Genomic DNA, 18,901 nt, shown 5'->3' with positions numbered 1-18,901 from the left:
TCTTAATGCATCTAACTTCTAAAGCCATTATGTACTGGTTAAAAGCAAATACTTTTTTTGCTTTTTAAAATAAATCGCAGTATTAACATATGAGAATGTAAAAGATAACTTTTCCTTTTTATCTTCAGAGAGCTGATTAGTGAATGTAAGCAATGCTTGTCAACGTAGTTTCAAAATACTGTACTTCTCTGTTGATATGCCATGTCAGTGGCATGCAGGAGTAGTTCTGATGTTAACCTAAAGTTATTTGAAAACTGCTTTGTTTGCAGTAACAGATGTTTGCTGAAGCAAGTATTTCATACTTTAACAAAAATGGCTTTCAATGTTAGTTTTAACACTTATGTCTCAGACTTTTTTGAAAGAAGTCTGCATTTCCTCTCAATGGAGAGGAGCACATAAGAGGTCTGTGTTCATGGCTGAGAAAAGGAACTTCTGTTTCTGCACGCAGGGATGTAATGTTTTAGCTTTTGGGTGTGTGGGGGGGGGGAGTAGTTTACCAGAGCGATATTAACAAAGTCATGAAGAGCAGCTTGGAAAAACACATTTGAAGGTCAACTTTATTTCTTTCAGATAAAGTTGATTCAAATCTTACGCTTGGATGTCATGTTCTTTCATGCAGATGACTAATGGTAATGGAGTATCCTTTTACTCTTCAGAAGTTTAGAAAGAAAGGGGCTGTTTCTATACAAATGACATTGGTCTGAACTTGTGTTTACTTGTGTGTGTCTCATGAGTAAATGGAAAACTAATAAACTAAATCTAGTGAATGAGAATATTTTAGTAAGATAATCCTCTGAAGTTTTTTCTGGCTTTTTTTTATGACTGAGGTGAAATATGGGGATTATTTAAGGTGATAGGTATTTTGCCTTCAAAAAGTAGGCTAAAAATATGGACTTCCTATGTCTTCCCCCTTAAGAAAAGCAAAAGACGTAGTTTTGTACAGCACAGCAGTTCTCAAATGCTGTATATTTATCAACTGCAAAATTTTAAAAGTAGGGAATGTCATAATTATTCTTTTTTTCCTAATGCTCTTCAGTGTAAGAAAAAGTGAGCTGAATTCTATCTGGGCACATTAATGAAGAGTTGTCTAAACTATAGCCATCAATGCTATTCAGACAAAGCAGGATGAACTAAAGTGTAACTGTGCCCAAGTTCCTCTCTTGCAATATAGTAAATTTTGAGTTTTGCAAATGAAGGTGAACAAAAATCTAGAGAATTTCAGCATTGTGCTACATTTTGATTTTTGGTGAGCTCTTAGGTGGAAATTCTTTGATACAGATGGAAATGATGTGCGTTTTTCTACAGGGATCTCCACACAAATGCTGATTGCCACAATAACTGGCATTACTGGATTTCCAGCGCAAAAACATGGCTAATACTAATGATGCACTAGGAAGCAGCAGGCCTTCATAATGTTTCTATATCAAATCCCTTGATATTGTGGCACTAATGTTGATCTGTGCTATCTTCTCCTTGCGTTTTTTTTCATATCCTAACCTCAGGTGTAGCACACTGGATAATGATTGCTTCCTTTGCAAAGTCTAGTGAAAAGACTAATTTCCAATGCAATTGTGAAGACTCAGAAAAGAAAATAAGCTACTTGAGGAACATAATATCTTGTTACCCTATTCTGTCTGTGCTCAGTGGTGCTGGTGACTGTTCTCTGCGAATGTTTCCGTTATGAGATGTTAAAAGGGCTGCTGCCTCTGGTGGCTCTGAGACCTGGGGATTGCTCTGGGGAGCCCGGCCCAGTGCATGTGGGGACCTTGAGGTCTCTCTGTCCCAGGCTGATGCATGCAGAAGCTGCTCTTCCATGTGCAGGTTCAACCAGTAATGAGGCCAACTGTATATCCCAGAGACATGCACACAAAGAGGATGCTAATGTGGCTGGCTGTGCAGACTGTCATGGATGAGGCACTACCTTTGACAGGACCTATATGTAACACTAACTCACGTAAACAGAATGCTCCCTTACCCATTATGCAGGCCTCCTACCTGCCGGCTAGTCCAGCTTGATGCTTGCTAGCAAACAGATGCACGCGCTCTTCTCACAAGCACTCCCACACTTGCAGAACCCTCAAATACCAGCATGGGCCCTCTGCCCATCTAACATCTCTGCCCAGACTCTGGGCCTCCTACTTGACACACACATGGTTAAGGGAAAGCACACAGGCATGCATGCAAGCATGCATGCACAGACACAGTTAAGGGAAAATACAAACTCCAGTGACTGATGCTAGGACCCTCTCCTGCTCCAGTTGCTGGCACCAGATGCAGGGGCCTCTGTTACCTGTGGTCTGATGCCAGTTCCTGGCCCCAACTTCCCTCTTGTGTTTCCAGTTGCTGTCACCTAAACTTTACAGCACTTACACAGGATAGAGAGTCAGATTACACAGAAAGATGGTTAAGAAGGGATTTAATAAGATAGGACAGACTGCAGTGATCAAGCAAGGGTACTGACTGGCAACTGCTTACACACATCCGAACCTTTATATATCCCCTCTTTTCTGTTGCCCCCTTTGTTCCGCACCAATCCCCTTCTCCCAAACATTTCTTAGTAAATTTTGCATAGTGCCACAAGCCCCCTCAAGTATCCTGAATTCTTATGTTTGTCTTGTTTTCCCCTATCAGTTACAAAGTCCAGGTTGGTCCTCTCCAAACTATGCCTGTAGTCTTCTAATGGCCCATCGGTTAGTGACTGGAGGCTTTAGGTCTTGGTCATTGTCCCAGTTATCCCTTCTGGGGTTTGTGTGTCTGTGTGTTTTGTTTATCGCTTTCCCTGATGCTCATGACTCCCCTTGAACTGAAAAAGTCCTTGATCTGATACCTTTAATGAAGCAGATGTTCTTACACTCCACATATCCTTACAGCTTCCCTCTACCCACTTGATGCTGAAGTTCTGTTTTATGTCAAAAGAATTGACTTTTACAATCCAGTGGTGGTTTTTTTTCTTTGTAAAAGAGTATTTTGGATATTCTGCAGTGAATTTTCATTTTAAATAAAACTGTTTTTCACTTTGACTGCCATGTCACTGGTGCCTTAATATTTGGAGTTGTAGAAATTGCACCTAGCAAATTGATTCTTGCAAGTTCTATACGTTTTAGGGTACCCTGAAGATATTTTGCAGGTGACATCTTAATTTGGACAGGGGAAGATAAAATATTACTTAAAACATTGTATTTCTTCTAAGGGTTGTGGCTGAGTAGTAGTGTGATTGAAATACACAGTTAACTGTGTTCTTGATTGTTACTGTTTTCCATAGTACCAGACTACTAAGAAATAACTTATGCTGCTAGTCTTCTATTTTTAAATATGCAAATTTGAGGGCTTTCATGTAGATATTGTAAACATTTTTAATTGTCCCGCTGAAATATTGGGAATCTGTTGTTAATCTGATAGTTTATTTCCCTTGAAAGGAAGTCATTGCTTGCTTTGTCCTTCAGGCTGAGTAAGTTGTACTGGGGAATAAAAAAGTGTGGAAGTTGAGAACTTTGCAGGCAATCCAGAAAATATCCCAGATATTGATGAAAGCAGTGATCCAGGTCTGCCCACTGCCAATCTTTGTCATGTGGCCAAATGACACATGAGTGGAAAAATGCAGTTTTGACATGATAAGAACAGAATTTTTCCAACTCTTTTTTATATTTTGTTTTAAGCTGTTCTAGCAGATACTTCAGAAGTTTAAGACAATCTTTCCTGTTAAATAAAAAAAAAGAATTGATTAGATATTTCCTACATAGTCAGTTCCAAATATCTAAGATGCACCTTATTCATGAAGACAATAAAAATGCTCTTACTGTAATGGAATAATATTTTCAATAATATTTTGTATAAAATCTGAAAATAAAAGTGTAGTAATAGGCTAGATAGTCCTAGAAGTACTGCATATGAATTTATTTAATCCTGACAATGAAGGATTTCTACTTTAAAAAGTATTTTTTTTGTGCATGAACTTAATTTTCCTCTGGCAGCCACAGCAACACAAGTAGAAAGTGCTGGTCAGCAGGGTGCTCAGCAGTATAGTCTCTCTGCTGCAGATGTCACTAAATGTGATGTGAACTTGGACTGCTGAAGATTAAAGCTGCCCTTTTGGCTTTACACTGAAGGGAATATGGCCACATTCCTGTGGGTGTGAATCAGTCAAGATGTAGAGGTGTAGTTTAATAAACTGCTAGGCAGGGGCATAGCATGTCTGATGATATTCAAAAGCAAAAAAAGAATTATGTATTAGTTGTGACTCTTATGACTTTCTTGATTCAATACCAGATATGATTAAGTAAACTATGTAGAAGTTGTTTTACCTTTAAGTATACTCTGTACATGATGTGTTTTTGTTCTTTCTGTGGAACCCAGTTTTTATCAGAGTGAAAAATAACATTTATTGATCCTTATCCCATTCAGCCATTGTTCTCTCACCATCATTTAAAAAATTGCCTTGGTGGGAAATGTAATTTGCTCCCAAAGCGCAGAAAGCTGAGTCATCTTGTTTGAGCTCTTTTCTAAATAGGACTGGGTTTGGGAGAGTACTCGACAAATCACATCAGTGTACTTCATAAGCCAAATTTGGAACATAAAACTGCAATGTAATTTGCCTCCATCTCTCATTGACTGAATGGAAGTCGGACATGTTCAGTGAGGCATGAAAGTTTGTGCTACTGTCTACTGTAAAATAGTGGTGTAAGAATTAGTGCTTAAAAGCCTCATTCTCACTCCCTTAAGTTACTACTCTTATAATAAATTCTTCTTAATTTAAATGTTAAACTGAAACAGCGCTAGATATTATTTTGGCTCAAACAAGCTTAAAATAAAATATTCATATGAAATACCAACCTACAACATTTTGCTCCATCAGATTCACAACATGTCTTTGCGCTGCCGTGGTTTTTCATAATTTCCTTTTCAATATGTGAAAAAGACAGTCGCCAAGTGTTTCCTAAAGTGTTGAGTAGAAGATTGTTAAATTGGTACACAGCAGTAGTATCACTGTCTATAACAAAAAAGATATTTTTATTTTGACTTAATTAGAATATCAGCAATTTCTTTGCACTTAAAAAAAAAAAAACACTATTAATTCAGCAATTACTATAATTAACTAGTTCCTCCTTAATTCCCCTGCCACTCCACACAATCACAATTGGACTGTTATTAATATAGGGCAGAGTTAATCATTTGAATGCTCTAACTATATTCCCTCTCTTCAGGATGTTTGGGTTCACTTTGAAATTAAGCTTAATTCTGAACTTCCCTGCATTTGCTGAACATGATTTGGGGAATAATTACACTATCCACAGAAGTGACTACCTCTAGATTTGTTCTGTATTATCAGCCTTACCATTTAACCATTTTGTTTTTGAGTAAACAAATCTTGATGATTGGTATAAATTTCTATATTACTGTGCAATTAATATGCTTGTGAGCTTGTCCTAGGTAACTCTTTTAAAGCATTCCTTTTGTTCTTCTGTTCATGTTTCTAAAAAGAAAAAATTAATATAGCTCAGCTCACTTTTTTATAACACCAACAATCATGTTTGTCTTTCACATAAGTTGGACTGTTTCTCTGCCCATTTTGTTTAGTTACTACTTACATTTAATTTTCACTGGAAGAGATAGCCCAACAGAGCAGTAATGACTTTTATTTGGCATTGTATGAAATGGCTATGCTAATTTAAAAAATACCAAGCTGCCTCAACTCTTTTTGCTAAAATAGACTGTTCTCATAATCCAATGATAAGTTGGGGTGGTTTCTACAAACTAATGTAGGCATGGGTGACAGTCATCTGAAAAAAAGTTATGTAGCAGTCATACCAATTGGAGTTTAATTAGAAATACTGTACCTTGCCAGAAAAGTATAAAATTTACTCTGTGTAGAAGTATTAACTTAGGACTGTGTGTACAGTCCCATTTAGAGGGATGTTCTTTGGCTTTTTAGAAATCTTAAATTCTTACAAAGCAGAGGAGTGGATATTGCTGTTAAGTACATTACTATCATAGGGAAGATCCGTATTCATGTGTCAGCCAATTTAATATAATGCTGTTAGAAATGGATAGTATATAGTCAGCACAGCAGTTTTGTTTTTAGATTTCAGTACAGGTTGAGCAGTGTCACAAATCTGATATTTTAAAGAGGGTTTTCAGTTGTCTTTGATCTGGAAGTATCCAGGATAAAATAAAGATCTGTACCTTGAAGACACAATAATGAACAGAATCTGGATACCCATTTTATAGCACTTGTAAGCGATCAAGTTGAAGGAAAGGTATGTCACAACATAGGCTTATTGTCTGTATTTGAGATACCTCTTAGCACCTTTTCTTCTTTGTTTTGTTTGGCTACTAAATAAAGCTTTTCGTATCTGAAGTTTTTCCTGACTTTTCTTCCTAGCCACTGTTCAATATGAAGGCCATTCTTTGTGCTGGGAGGCCAGCTCTGCTGAACTTCCAAAGCCAAGATGATGTCCACTGAGATTTCTGCTGGAGGCTTTTTGATCAGAAGTGTTATTGCAGGGCTTCCAGCCTTTTTCCTTGTCACAGTTACTTCCACATCTGGTAACAAAAAAAGAAATTGATTTTTTTCATATTGAAAGAAACATTTTTGAAGAATGTTAAGGTTTTTACATAACGAGAATTTGTATCAGTCAAAAGAAATACCTGGGTGCAATCACTGACTCTTATCCTATCCATAGAATACTTCTATGTTAATGTTTTAATAAAATACATGATTTTAAATAAAGTATTAAGGATTATTGAGGAGTTCTACTATGAAATAAGGACGATTTCTTGAATTGATGCATTTGCTTGATTGCCTGTATTTCTGATTCTAATTGAGAGGCTGTCTGTAGACATAATAATGTTTTCTAATGAGCTGCTTGCTTTACTGTGGAAAACATGAAGAATGAAGAGACTCGGTCACAAAGTTTCTGAAGGCTTTCCAGAAAAAGAGCAACATACTGAAAGGGGATAAATATAGGTAATTCATAAAAGAATGCTCTTTTTGCTATCAATTCAGCAAATAGCTCTCTGCATAAGGCAGATGGGTTCAGGCCACTTAGAAAGTATCAAACATGGGACTGTTATACCATGTTAATCCTGAATATTCTTTGCTTTCATAGAGAAAGAGGATTGCATAATGGACTTGCAGTATTTATTATATTATGCAGTATTAGCTGCATAATATAATTACCTCTGGTGTGTTTGTGGCGATTCTTAGAACAAGAGCAAACATGAGGTAAGGAGAGTGGGGGTTCCTCACCTTTTTAACTATGTAGGCATGAAGAGACTGTTAGAGAATATCAGACTGAAGCTGTCTAGAATTAATTGCTTAGCATAACTTGCTTAGCATTAGTAGCTAAATTTGCTGAAGCCTTAGGCCTCAAGCTGTGAATTTTTACCTAGATAAGTAAAAGGGGGTCCCAGAGCCGGTTCAAGCTGGAGGGATAAAGAAGTTACACGGACAGCAGGAGTAGCAGACCTTGAAGATAAGAAGCAGCCTGCCTAGAGACAATGAAGGGGCCCAGTGAAGAAGGGGAAGACCGCAGACCTAACTATTACTATTGGTCCAAACTATCGCTTAAGGGGTGGGGAATTTAGATTGTAAGGGTATAATTGCCCAGGGATTTCTTTGTTCGGGGTCCCTCTTCAGAGGCACCCAGCTCGAGCTGTAATTACCACGTGTGTATTATTAAATTGTATTTCTCTCCAGTCTGACTTTGAACTTCTGCCTCAGCGGGAACTTAGGGTCAGACCCTGTTATGGTGGCTGGCGAGCCTAATAGTTTCCATAACAGGGGCAGTCGATTGGGGGGAAAAATAGATTTCATCAACAACAAAGCAATGCATATGTGCAATTTAGTTGGATTTTTAGCATTCCTAGGTGAAACTTGTTCACTCAGTACTTACTTTTTATGTTTTTTACTTCTTCTTTAATAATTTTTCTTAGTGCTTCAAGCATTTTTAAGGCTGATAATTTTCCATCTTCATCTAAAAACTTACTCAAATACCTTTCTTTTGGATTTCTTTTGAATGTTAGATAATAAAAGGCTCCAGTGCCATCACACTCATCAAGCTGAAGTCGTGTAACAGGCATTGTAAGCATGATGTCAAACTCATTTGGTTCAGATATCTGCGAAGTACAAGAATACAGTATCGAATGTGCAGTTTACATTTTATCTTTGCAGTTCAGGTTTTACCCCTTTTAGATTTTCATCCCAGTTTAGGTTTTATCTACAACTGCCTTGGTGTATTTCCCATGTCTGGTGTGGAATATGAGCTTATTTCTGTGGATTTCTATTAAAACAGACTGGTGTGCATTTAAGGGGAGAAGAGCAATCTAGTGACAGCAGTTCCTCTCTCAACTTTTCAACATCTTAATTTTTTAAGAGTTGTAAGATTCTTACTGTTCTGTGTAATGGATAAATTCTGATTTTTGCCAGTCTTCCTTTTGCATGTAGGAATCAGCTGTGAGGGAAAAAATGCACTGCTGTGCCTGAAACTGGTAAAAGATGCCCCGAATGTTTTATCTTTTGGACTGAGCTGGAACCAGAAACAGTATTACTACTGCTAGGGCTCCTGCTTTTCAAACAAAGGTGGCAAAGTTGAACTCTGAGCTGTCAAAGCAACTATAAACTACATAGGCACATAGTGCCTTTTATCTGGTGCCACACTGAGAAAGAGCAGCTGACTCAGGCGGCAGTGGATGCTGCTCAGCAGAGAAGCTGGTGGCGTTACCAGTGTGCTGCGTAAAGCCAGGGGCTCACTGCGATTTTTGAGTGAGTTCTCTTTAGATAGCGTTGCTTACTAAATATATAGAGATGCATCTTTTAGCAAGTCAAATATTTCTATGTAACTGATTTTAATGTGGTAATCATTAAAGCCATTTCTCGTCGGAAATGGCCAACCCCTTCGTACGTAACCTGTAGGTAGTTACACGCAAGAGAGCAGGACAGAGCTGCCTTGTGCAAACCACTCCCTTCTCCCTTCCGCAGCTGCAGCCGGCCAGAGCGCCGGTTTCCACCTCATTTGTGCCGGCACTGGCCTGCCCCCCTCGGGCGCCGCCAGCCGGCCCGGCCCGGCCCGGCCCGGCCGCGGGCAGGGGGGCGGCGGGCGGCGCTGCCAGCGCGGGGCGCGCCCTCACCCACCTTGACGTGCTCGTAGTAGCTGCCGGCGCTGAACTTCTCGAGGGAGCCGAAGCTGCCCCCCCTGCTGCGGACCCCCTGCAGGAGCTGCGCGACGACCTGGTTCACCAGCACCGACGCCTCCGACACGTCCTGGCGGCCCAGGCTGAGCTGCGAGAGCACCTCCCGCAGCCGCAGGGCGCCCGCCGCCGCCGGGGGCCGGCGCGGGGCAGCGCCCGCCGCGGCGCCGGCGGCCCCGGCAGCGGCGCCCCTGCAGTCGGGGCCCGCCGCTCCGCGCCGGGCCGCCCTGGGCCGAGGAGCGGGCAGCTCCGCGCCGTCGGTCGCTGCTGCCTTCGCTGCGGGGCGCGCTCGGCTGCTGCGGACGGGGCCCCTCTCGCCGGCGGCGGCGGGTTTCCCCGCGGGGGAGCCGTCTCGGCTGGCGGCTGCGTCCTCGCGGGGCGCGTGGGGGGACGCGGCGCCCCCGGCGCTACCGCGGCGGCGGCCCCGGGAGGCGCTGCGGGCTGGCGCCGCCGCAGCCCCCCTGCCCCGGCCTCTCCCGGCGCGCGGCGCCGCCGCGCCCCTCGCCGCCCGCTCGCCTCTGCCCGCTCGGCCGCCCGCGCCCTCCATGGCTGCGGCGCCGCTCTCCCGCCCTGCCCTGCCTCCCTCCGCGGCGGGCGGCAGCGCCGTGTTACGCGGAAGGCGCTTTCCCGCCTCGCGCTGGGGACGCTCCTCTACCAGGCAGCGCGCCGCCCGCCAGGGAAACGAAACCGCCTCGAGGGCGGCGGGGCAGGGCCGCCCCGCGCCCGCCCCCGCGCCGCGCCGGGTGAGGAGGAGCCGCGCGGGGACCTCGCGGGCGCCAGCGCCCGCTCCGCTCTCCGACGCGGCAGCCGGGCCGGGCGGGTGCCCCGCGCCTCGCGCGATGCCCCCTGCGGCTCGGGGGCGGCGGGCTCGGCGGGGCAGCGCGCGGGAGCAGGGACGGCGGCGGCGTGGCCGGGCGGGGACATCACCGGGGACCCGGCGGCGGGACCGCCCCGCCCGGCGAGCCCGCCCGCGGCCGCCGCCCCCGAGGCCGGCAACGGCCGGCGCCAGCGGCTCCGCCCCGCTCCGCTCCTCCCGCCGGCGGGCGCCGAGCAGACGAGACGCGGGGGTTTGCGCGCCTCTCGTTTCCGGTTCCGCGCGCGGGCCGCCGTCCTCCCGGCGGTGCGGACAAAGGCCGGAGGCGGCGGGCGCCATGTTGCTGCGCCGCCACTGGCGCCGCCTGGCGCTGCCGCCGCGCCCCGGGCAACGCCGCGCGGGCGGTGGGGCCGCGGGAGAGGAGAAGGATGCGGCGGCGATGGTGCCGCGCTACGACGTGGTGGTGATCGGCGGGGGCCACGCGGGCACGGAGGCGGCGGCGGCTGCCGCTCGCGGCGGGGCCCGCACGCTGCTGCTCACGCACAGGATCGGCACCATCGGTAGAGCGGGGCCGGGCCGCGGGGGGGGGCGCCTCCCGTCGGCGGGCGGGCGGGCAGCGCGGGGGCCCCCGCGGCCCCTCCCGCCCCTCGGTAACCGCGGACCGGGCCCGGCTCCCCCCCCCCCCCCCCCCCCGCCGCCCGCGCCGCCGCCGTCGTGACCCGCCGCGGGGCTTCGCGGCTCGGGGCCAGGGGTGAAGGTGTCCGTGTGCTCCCGCCTCTAGGGGAGATGTCCTGCAACCCTTCCTTCGGCGGCATCGGGAAGGGGCACCTCATGCGGGAGGTGGACGCCCTGGACGGCTTGTGCGGCCGCGTCTGCGACCGGTCGGGGGTGCACTACAAGGTGCTGAACCGGTGCAAGGGGCCGGCAGTGTGGGGGCTCCGCGCCCAGATCGACCGGCAGCTCTACAAGCGCAACGTGCAGGTGAGAGCGGAGCGGCAGGCGCCCGCGTTTTGAAGGAGGACTGGGAAAAACTGAAGCGGACATGGGAGAGAGCATCATTAAGCTGGGAGCCGAAAAAAAGTTGTCTTGCAGCAAAGGAGCCTTGCGGTCTTAGCTGCTAAACGAGAAGTGACTTTATTATTATACGTTATGTTTGCTCAAATACATACACACGAGTTGCTTTTTCTTTTTTGAAACATTGACCTAAAATGTATTTTACTTTATATCACCTGGCACTTTATATTTGAAAAGCAAAATGCAGCTGGTGGCAGTGTGGTTCTATGCAGAGCTGCACAGTGTCTGCAAGAACTTGGTGAGGTTTCTTGTGCAGGGGTAGGATGCTGCTGCCTCGCAGTGTTGCAAGCACTGCGTGGTTGGATGCAGAGAAACAGGTAGACTCAGCAGCTGAACTTGCCGTGTGTATCATCAGCTCCTGTTTCTGCCCCACACTGCCATAATGGGAACCGGGACCTGCTTTCTGCAGCTGAGGTGAAGAGGGGTTAGAGAGCATTGGGCTGGGCAACAGGAGCTCTAGTGTAGAGGGGCCTTAATGTCCCTGTGTTCAAGGATACATCACCCATATACAGGGATATCTAAAGTCTGGTAAAAGCAGCAGTTACTGTTAAATGGGGGACGGGGTGCAGAGTAGAAGTATTCTAAGAGAAAATCAAGAGTCGGGGTTGGTATAAAACATGTTTCTACTTCCTGGGGATTTGTATGAACTAGAGTATTAGAATAAATTACTCAAATCTGAAGTATGAGAGTAAACAGTGAAGGATGTGAAGGATGGTACTTTTTTTTTTTTTTTTTTTTTCCACGTCTTCCCATCAACACTAGACACATTTCTGTTTGGTGCTTTCACTTGGTGAAAGTTGTGGCTCAGTATAGTTAAAGACAATTTTTAACCTTTTACATACAGGTTAGGTTACATGATCTAATAATTTCCTTTAACCTTAAACTTCATCTGTGTATTACGTTCTACTTAATAGATCAGGGATTGCTATAGTAGCTGATTGTCTGAGTGTCTCAGATGCTGCCAAATGACCTGGTAAGGATGGAAAGGGGAAGAGGGCAATAAATGTTTTGGAAATCAGCAAGGACTGGGACTACCAGACATCTCAGAACTTCCTAGATTTTTGCAGTAACTCCTTTCATGACAGAAAGAAATCCTTAATACACCACTGTTGACAGTTCATGAGGCATCTGTGGAGGATCTTCTCTTGACAGAGCCAGAACCAGACCATCCTGGGAAATGCCAAGTCACAGGAGTCATTCTGGGTATGTTCTAGTAATCAGTGAGTACCTTCAATTACTTTACACTGCGAGCAGCCTTCAGGGTAAACCTTTCTGATTCATTAGCTGGAAAGCTGGATTAGTCAACGGAGGAGGCTAACTGTAGACTAAATCAGGTTAATATCTGTAATACAGTGAAAAATATGATAATTGGATTGATTAGATATTGGGAGGCTACATAGGTTTTATTTTCTGTAGATTAGTGATTCTGAATTCCATTCTGTGTTATATATTTGGTAGGAACATGCTGCAGACAACATTGTATTCCTTTTATTAGCAGACTCATGCTTTGTTACCACTTGTTATTCTAGCAAGCCAGCTTTCCCAGAGAAATACGTGTTTAGGAATTGTTCCCAGGAGTGGGTGTTCTGTATTAGGGGTACAATATGTGGGGAAATGTGGAAAGTATAGAAGTAATTATACATGCTGCCTATTACAGTGACTGCTACTAATACCTTTACTATGGAAGTGTGGATTTTGTCAAATGCCAAAAGATGAATAAACATTCAGTGGAGTGTATTAGGCTAGTTCTAGACAGAAGTACCGAAGTGCCAGGGTTTGGTTGATACTAAAATATGTGCATGTCTGAAAACTTGCTATTTCAGGGGATGGGAGCAGAGTACATGCTAGGAGTGTCATCCTGACCACTGGTACGTTTTTGAGGGGAATGGTTGTCATCGGACTGGAGATGCATCCAGCTGGGCGGCTCGGAGATCAGCCAGCCATTGGGCTGGCCCAGACTCTGGAGAAACTGGGATTTGCTGTGGGTAGGCTGAAGACTGGGACACCGCCCCGACTTGCCAAAGATACGATTGACTTCAGTGGTCTGGAGAAACGTACAGCTGACAACCCTCCTGTGCCTTTCAGCTTCCTCAGCAGGGCTGTGTGGATCAAGGTGGGATAGCACACATCAAATGCACCTATAGCCAGGTAGTGAATCGGGGGAGGGGGGGTGTGCTTCTGGGACTGTCAGGCTCAGAATCAACCAGGGAGAAGGTATGAGAGATTTATGTGGCTGGGAAAGTGAGCTAGGTGATATTCATATTTAAGGTTTTATATTTCTCAATGCAAAGGAAAAACCTACTTGTTTTCTTTAAAAGCAAGTACATTTCCTCTCACTTCTCAACTTGACAACCAGACTTTCTGTACTTTTAGAATGAGAATTGCCTGAAGTACGATGTTGTTAATGTTGTTGTTCATGTGCTGGGTATATTCATGGTTATACTATCATTAGACATGTTTGCTGGTTACCGTAGCTCTAAAATAAGAGACTAAAATGTTGAAAATGGAAATTATTAATACTTTCAACTTGTAAAGAGAAAAGATAGAGTTATTCACAGGGCTCAGAAATAGCATATTAACAGCAACTTAAACAGGTGCAGAGGAAACTGAATTTTCCTGAGAAAAGCTTGGAAAATGAATAGCATTTTTATATAATGTAGTTAAACAGCACAGAATTAAGTACTAGAAGGTAATTTGCCGCACAGCATATAGGAATTTTAATCAGTTTTAAGGGCATAAAAGTAATATCATTTGGTTCTCAGTATTTGTAGAAAAGGCTTGGAAGAGTTGAAGTGCAATGGTAGTACTATTTTGAATGTTAGTCTGCTGATTCTTTTTTTAGAACAAACAGTGAAATACTTCACACTGTTTTTATTTGTTTGGGATTTTCCATGTTAATTGCAGGTTTTTGAGAGATTTGCTTTATCTCCACCAAACTCTTATATTGCTGTTATGGGATCAGCACTTACCCCTCTTACTTCAGAACTTTGAGTTCTTATGGTTAATTTGAATGCTGTGATACAATATGTTGCTTTAATAAGAATGTCCATTCTGTAATTAGGAACACTGTATAGAATAGAACTTGAATTCTGGACTCCTAAGCTGTGTTTTTTCTCTGTTTTTGATCTTCTTTGGGGCATGTTGCTGAAGCTCTCTGACTGTTAGTGTTCTGTATGTGCAGTGGGTATGACAGCACTACCCAGCTCTCGAGGAATTGAGAGCCAGCTGTCCTGAAAAGCCCTTGGAGATCCTCAGAGCAGAGTTGTTCAGTAAGTGCAGAGCATTGTGGCTGGATTAACTTAGAGAGCTTTGACCTCTTTCAGCCAGAAGATCAGCTGCCCTGTTACCTGACTCACACTAGCACCAAAGCTCAGCAGATTATCCAGGATAATCTTCACCTGAATGACCATGTAAGGGAGACGACAAAGGGGCCCCGGTGAGTATGTGTCATCGTGCAAGGCTCTTAATGTCATGAGCTGACAGTATATCTGAAACTGGCTGGATCTCCCCTGCTTTGCTTCTGGAAAGTTATCTTTTCTCCATGTCAGATGGTGCTTATGGTTATTTCTTGTTGCAGATACTGTCCCTCTCTTGAATCTAAGGTTCTGCGCTTCCCAAACCGTAGACATCAGGTGTGGTTGGAGCCTGAGGGCTTGGAGTCCGGTGTCATTTACCCCCAAGGCATGTCAATGACACTGCCACCTGAACTCCAGGAGCAGGTGATCAAATCTATCCCGGGCTTGGAGAAAGCTACAGTGTTACAGCCAGGTGAGAGAGAGGAGTAGTTCTAAATCTATTTGTTGTATTGGTTACCAGTCAGTAAAAATCAGCCTTTGTTTAGAGCATAACAAAACAACAAAGTGCATATGAAACAAAATTAATTCTTGGATCCAGAGATTTTTGCTTGCTTGTTTTTAAATTGTAAATAAAAATTGGTAACTTAAGTCACTCTGCCTGACTGATTGCTTTTCTTGATAAATAGGGACCTTCAAAACCCCTCCCATATCTGTCTTTTTGTTTGTTGTAGGCTATGGGGTACAATATGATTTTCTGGATCCCCGTCAGCTGACTGCTTCTCTCGAGTCTCGTCTTGTTCAGCGGCTCTTCTTTGCCGGACAGATAAATGGCACTACAGGCTATGAAGAAGCTGCAGCTCAGGTGGGTGAATCTGAGAGTGTGTAAGAGATACTGCCTTGGCATTCATCCTTGATGTGCAGCCCTGCTAAGCCCTTGCTGTGCTTATGAGATGTTATTTAATGGTTTCAGACTTGCCCAAAATGTATTTGCACTTTAGTATCTGCAGTTGCTGCTGATACTGAGATTGCAGTAACAGAAGTAATTGTAAGCACTGCCAAATATTGCAGCCTGGAGACTGTGTGAGGGGTATAACTGAAAACACATGGGAACGTTTTTTTGTCATGTCAGCAAGGTCCAAAAAGCTCTTCAGACAGCTGCAGTTACCACAAGGAAGAAACTGCTTAGACTGCTAGCACTGACTGTTGTATTTTTCCAAGACACACAAGTCTTTGGAGACAGGTGTGCTGATATTTTAGCTGTGAAGGAACTAATAAATCTTTTTTGTTTGTTTTCTGCCTGCCCAGGGTGTGATTGCTGGGATCAATGCTTGCCTACGGGTTCATGGCAAGCCCCCTTTCGTTGTCAGTCGCACTGAGGGCTACACTGGTGTCCTGATCGATGACCTCACCACTCTGGGCACCAGCGAGCCGTACCGGATGTTCACCAGCCGCGTGGAGTTCCGCATGTCCCTCCGGCCTGACAATGCCGATGCCAGGCTCACCCAAAGAGGTATTTTCCTGTGATGGCTCTTGTAGTGAACAGCCCTGCCTAGCTGTAGACTTTTGTCTCATATGCTGTCTGTCTCTGCAGGTTTTAAGGAAGCTGGATGTGTGTCTCAGGAGCGATATGATCAAACAGTTAAGATGAGAGCTGCTTTGGAGGATGGAATTGCAACACTGAAGTCCCTTCAGTTCAGTATATCCAAATGGTCCCAGTTAATACCAGAAGTTCCTGTTAGCAGCAGTCGAAAGTCACCTGTCAGGTGAAGGTTACAGCTGAAACTTTCTTGTCTGACCTAAGCTTGCTTTTGGAGATCTGCTGTGAAACTGGTACCTCTTGTCCACCTTGTTTCCTGAAGTTGTCAGTACTTACCTGGGGCATTCCAGCTTGATCCCCTTCAGGGGACTGATGCTTCATCTTTACCTGTAGAAGAAGCACAACATTGGTGTTTTTCTTATGCTGCATCTCCTGGCTTGACACAGTGTCCCGAGGCAAGGGTATACTCCACTGGCCCAGTCGGTTCTTGCTGTCCATACTGAGAGTGTCACAAAGCGGTGACACTTTGTGACATTTCAGGCCAGCTGCGGGGCAGTGTCAGATGGTGGTTATTATTGGACACCATGGCCCTTGCTTCCTTTACCCATCTTCTACCTCACCTTTTCTTTTCTGTTATTTTAAGTCAGTGACTGAGACCTCACTGACTCAGTATGTTTGAAAGGTTCCCCTTGACGCTGTAATCTAGTCACTCTTAACTTGCTGTTTCTTTATGCTAAAGAGCCTTCCTCCAAGAACTGAACTGCTCTTCTGTGTAGGCAGGTGAGCTTGGCTCTGCAATTGTTCAGGCCTATGCTGAGATGTTAAGAAGTTTGAGCTGGGAACAACTGTAAATCTGTTATGCAAGTGAGAGTCCTTCCTACAATATAAACTTATTTTTGTTTTCCACAGTGCCTTTGACATCCTTCGGTATCCGGAGGCCAACATGGAGATTCTAGCAAGGGCTATCCCAGAGCCTCTGGGAAAGCTTGTTCAGTGGAGAGAACTGGCAGAGAGGTTGAAAATAGAAGGTAGAGTACAAGTGTTATGATCTTCTAATTGGATTTGTGTAGGGTTTGTACAGTAAGGGGAGAGCCAACCCATTCATTCCTTTGAGGTTGCGTTGTTTCTTAGTGAAGTGGGGTATTGTTATCAGAGCATGCATCTGTTACCCTAGGCCACAGCCCTACTCAGGCACCAGTGTTTCTCTTTTGTGGTGTGAGAGCAATTAAGTATTTGTGCTCACTCCTGGGTTTTTCCTCTTTACTCCTCTGTTAAAGAGACTGTCTTCTCCTGGAATGAGAGAAAAAGCCAACCTGTGTCTTAATTCTTATAATAAATTAAGGGGTATGGCTTCTTTCAAAATTGTGATGTCAATGAGGCTCTTTAGCTGGAACCTTCCTTTAGATGTTTTTGACAGTCCCACTGGAATTGCTCATTTTGCTTCCAAAAATTCCTGCAAATGACCAGTTTCCTGTGAACGTCTATATCTGGTCCTTTTGTTTCCCTAATCCTCCATTACAGCTGCTTACGAGTGGTGTGTAGTCAATCAGCAGCAGGAAATAGAAGAAGTGCGTCGTGATGAAGCCCTCCGACTGCCAGAGGACCTAGATTACTTTGCCATTGATGCATCTCTGTCAGCAGAAGTGCGGGAGAAACTGAATTCTAACCGTCCCCAGACGGTAAGATGTTGGACCAGAGCATCAGCTGAACACCAATGAAACCCTTCCATGTCTTTCTAGGGGATATGGAGGGGTGAGGAGAATTGGGGAGAGGAATATAGGCTGATTTTGATTTTATTTCTCACTAGCTTCAGAGTGAAGTTTGTTGTTGGTTATGTTGTTCTGTTTCCACACACAGATTGGTGCAGTCAGCCGCATCCCTGGAATTACACCAGCTGCTATTCTTAACCTGCTAAGATTTGTGAAGACCAATTACCAGAAGACAAAGAAAAAGTAAAAGATTTGCCTCAGGCTGACAGGTACTTGTCAGGGAAAACGTACTTGGAGAAGGCAACTTCCCAGACACAGATTGCAGCAGAGCTTTCTGAAGAAGAGCCAGAGAGTACCCTTGTTAAAACACCATTGTAAAAAAAGTGTATCCATCCTCCCACAATACATGACGAGATCACCTTTGCTCATAAACTGGTTCCCGGATGAAAAGGATGTTGGCTGGAGCAAAAGCAGTTCTGAGTGTGTCCTGTGGCAGTGTCATTGAGTAGAATGAAGGTGATGAATGTGTAACCTTCTGTAAATGCTCAGGAATCTAAATACAGCCCATGATATCGCCAATTCAAGTAAAAAAGGCACACGGGAGTTGCTTTTAAAATTCCACTTGTTTGGAAGATGTCAGATAATCAAGATCTGTTGAAAAGCATCTTGAAATGAGGGTGTCTTGCTTTTTCAGTGTGATAACATTTCATATCCATTCAGAACCCAGAGCTGCACAAGATGATTTGAGCTGAAAAGCTTGTTCCATTGACTTCAGTGCTCGTTTATAGCTGTGTTGTGCCTATAATATCTAATGTTTGTGTGATGTTAGCCAGTAGGAAAAACTTGGCTATGAGAGTATGTATGCCACGTGAATACTAAAGTTTATATAACAGACTGATTGAATGTAAACACTGTAATATGTTTTTTTTCCTTATTCTCCTTTAAAATAAATACAACTTATCTTCAAACTGGCTGCAGAGCTTGGTTGTCTCTATTAGAAAAAAGTTGTCACAGGTTTATTTTGCTACATAAAGGGAAAATTTTTTTATATGTGAGACTTAGAACCTGTGCAATATTTAGAAGTTACTGGCATGTTCTAAAACTTCACATTTCCTCCAAAAGTGATTTTATTTTTTTTAACCTTACACACTGCTTTTGCTTTAGTAGCTGTTACATTGCAGTGTACTTTTTACATATGGGAAACTTGACTCTTTTGGACTAATAAAACTTTTTTAAAAATTAAATATGGGTATATATGAATGAACTGTTGAAGATTAATGACATT

At 44.3% G+C, this 18,901-nt stretch overlaps 3 protein-coding genes across 3 annotated transcripts in view; 2 read left to right on the top strand and 1 right to left on the bottom strand.

Annotated features, from left to right (window-relative positions):
• DDX43 (DEAD-box helicase 43) overlaps positions 1-7,695 on the top strand; it is a 28,306-nt gene extending 20,611 nt beyond the window's left edge. Inside the window, exon 17 of the mRNA XM_067294597.1 lies at positions 7,107-7,695. The gene's annotated coding sequence lies outside the window, so the exon portion shown is untranslated. The remainder of the gene's footprint in view (positions 1-7,106) is intronic.
• Positions 2,400-9,733, bottom strand: CGAS (cyclic GMP-AMP synthase). The gene is made up of 5 exons (XM_013952339.2): positions 9,131-9,733; positions 7,893-8,115; positions 6,295-6,540; positions 4,831-4,933; positions 2,400-3,696 (listed from the first exon to the last, which is right to left on the bottom strand). Exons 1-5 carry the CDS (start codon positions 9,731-9,733, stop codon positions 3,354-3,356), a joined length of 1,518 nt encoding a protein of 505 aa, XP_013807793.2. The 3' UTR covers positions 2,400-3,353.
• Positions 9,734-10,220: 487 nt separating this feature from the next.
• MTO1 (mitochondrial tRNA translation optimization 1) lies at positions 10,221-18,584 on the top strand. The gene is given in 13 exon segments (XM_067294110.1): positions 10,221-10,560; positions 10,782-10,981; positions 12,160-12,277; positions 12,898-13,187; positions 14,398-14,510; positions 14,652-14,842; positions 15,102-15,232; positions 15,676-15,880; positions 15,962-16,133; positions 16,817-16,935; positions 17,429-17,586; positions 17,765-17,851; positions 17,854-18,584. Coding segments are annotated over 13 exon segments (2,148 nt in total). The 5' UTR covers positions 10,221-10,337; the 3' UTR covers positions 17,995-18,584.
• Positions 18,585-18,901: the final 317 nt, after the last annotated feature.

This window comes from Apteryx mantelli, chromosome 3 (genome assembly GCF_036417845.1).
Source record: "Apteryx mantelli isolate bAptMan1 chromosome 3, bAptMan1.hap1, whole genome shotgun sequence".
Classification (NCBI taxonomy): Eukaryota; Metazoa; Chordata; class Aves; order Apterygiformes; family Apterygidae; genus Apteryx; species Apteryx mantelli.
This window is presented reverse-complemented; position numbering and strand designations above follow the sequence as displayed.

Bases quoted from the DNA above. Each gene is read 5' to 3' on its own strand.
- CGAS (XM_013952339.2), bottom strand. From the start codon at position 9,733: ATGGAGGGCGCGGGCGGCCGAGCGGGCAGAGGCGAGCGGGCGGCGAGG. The intron at 8,116-9,130 runs GTGGGTGAGGGC...TGTACTTCGCAG, and splicing joins GCTACTACGAGCACGTCAAG to ATATCTGAACCAAATGAGTT. The intron at 4,934-6,294 runs GTATCTCAAATA...TCAACACTTTAG, and splicing joins AGAAGAAAAGGTGCTAAGAG to GAAACACTTGGCGACTGTCT.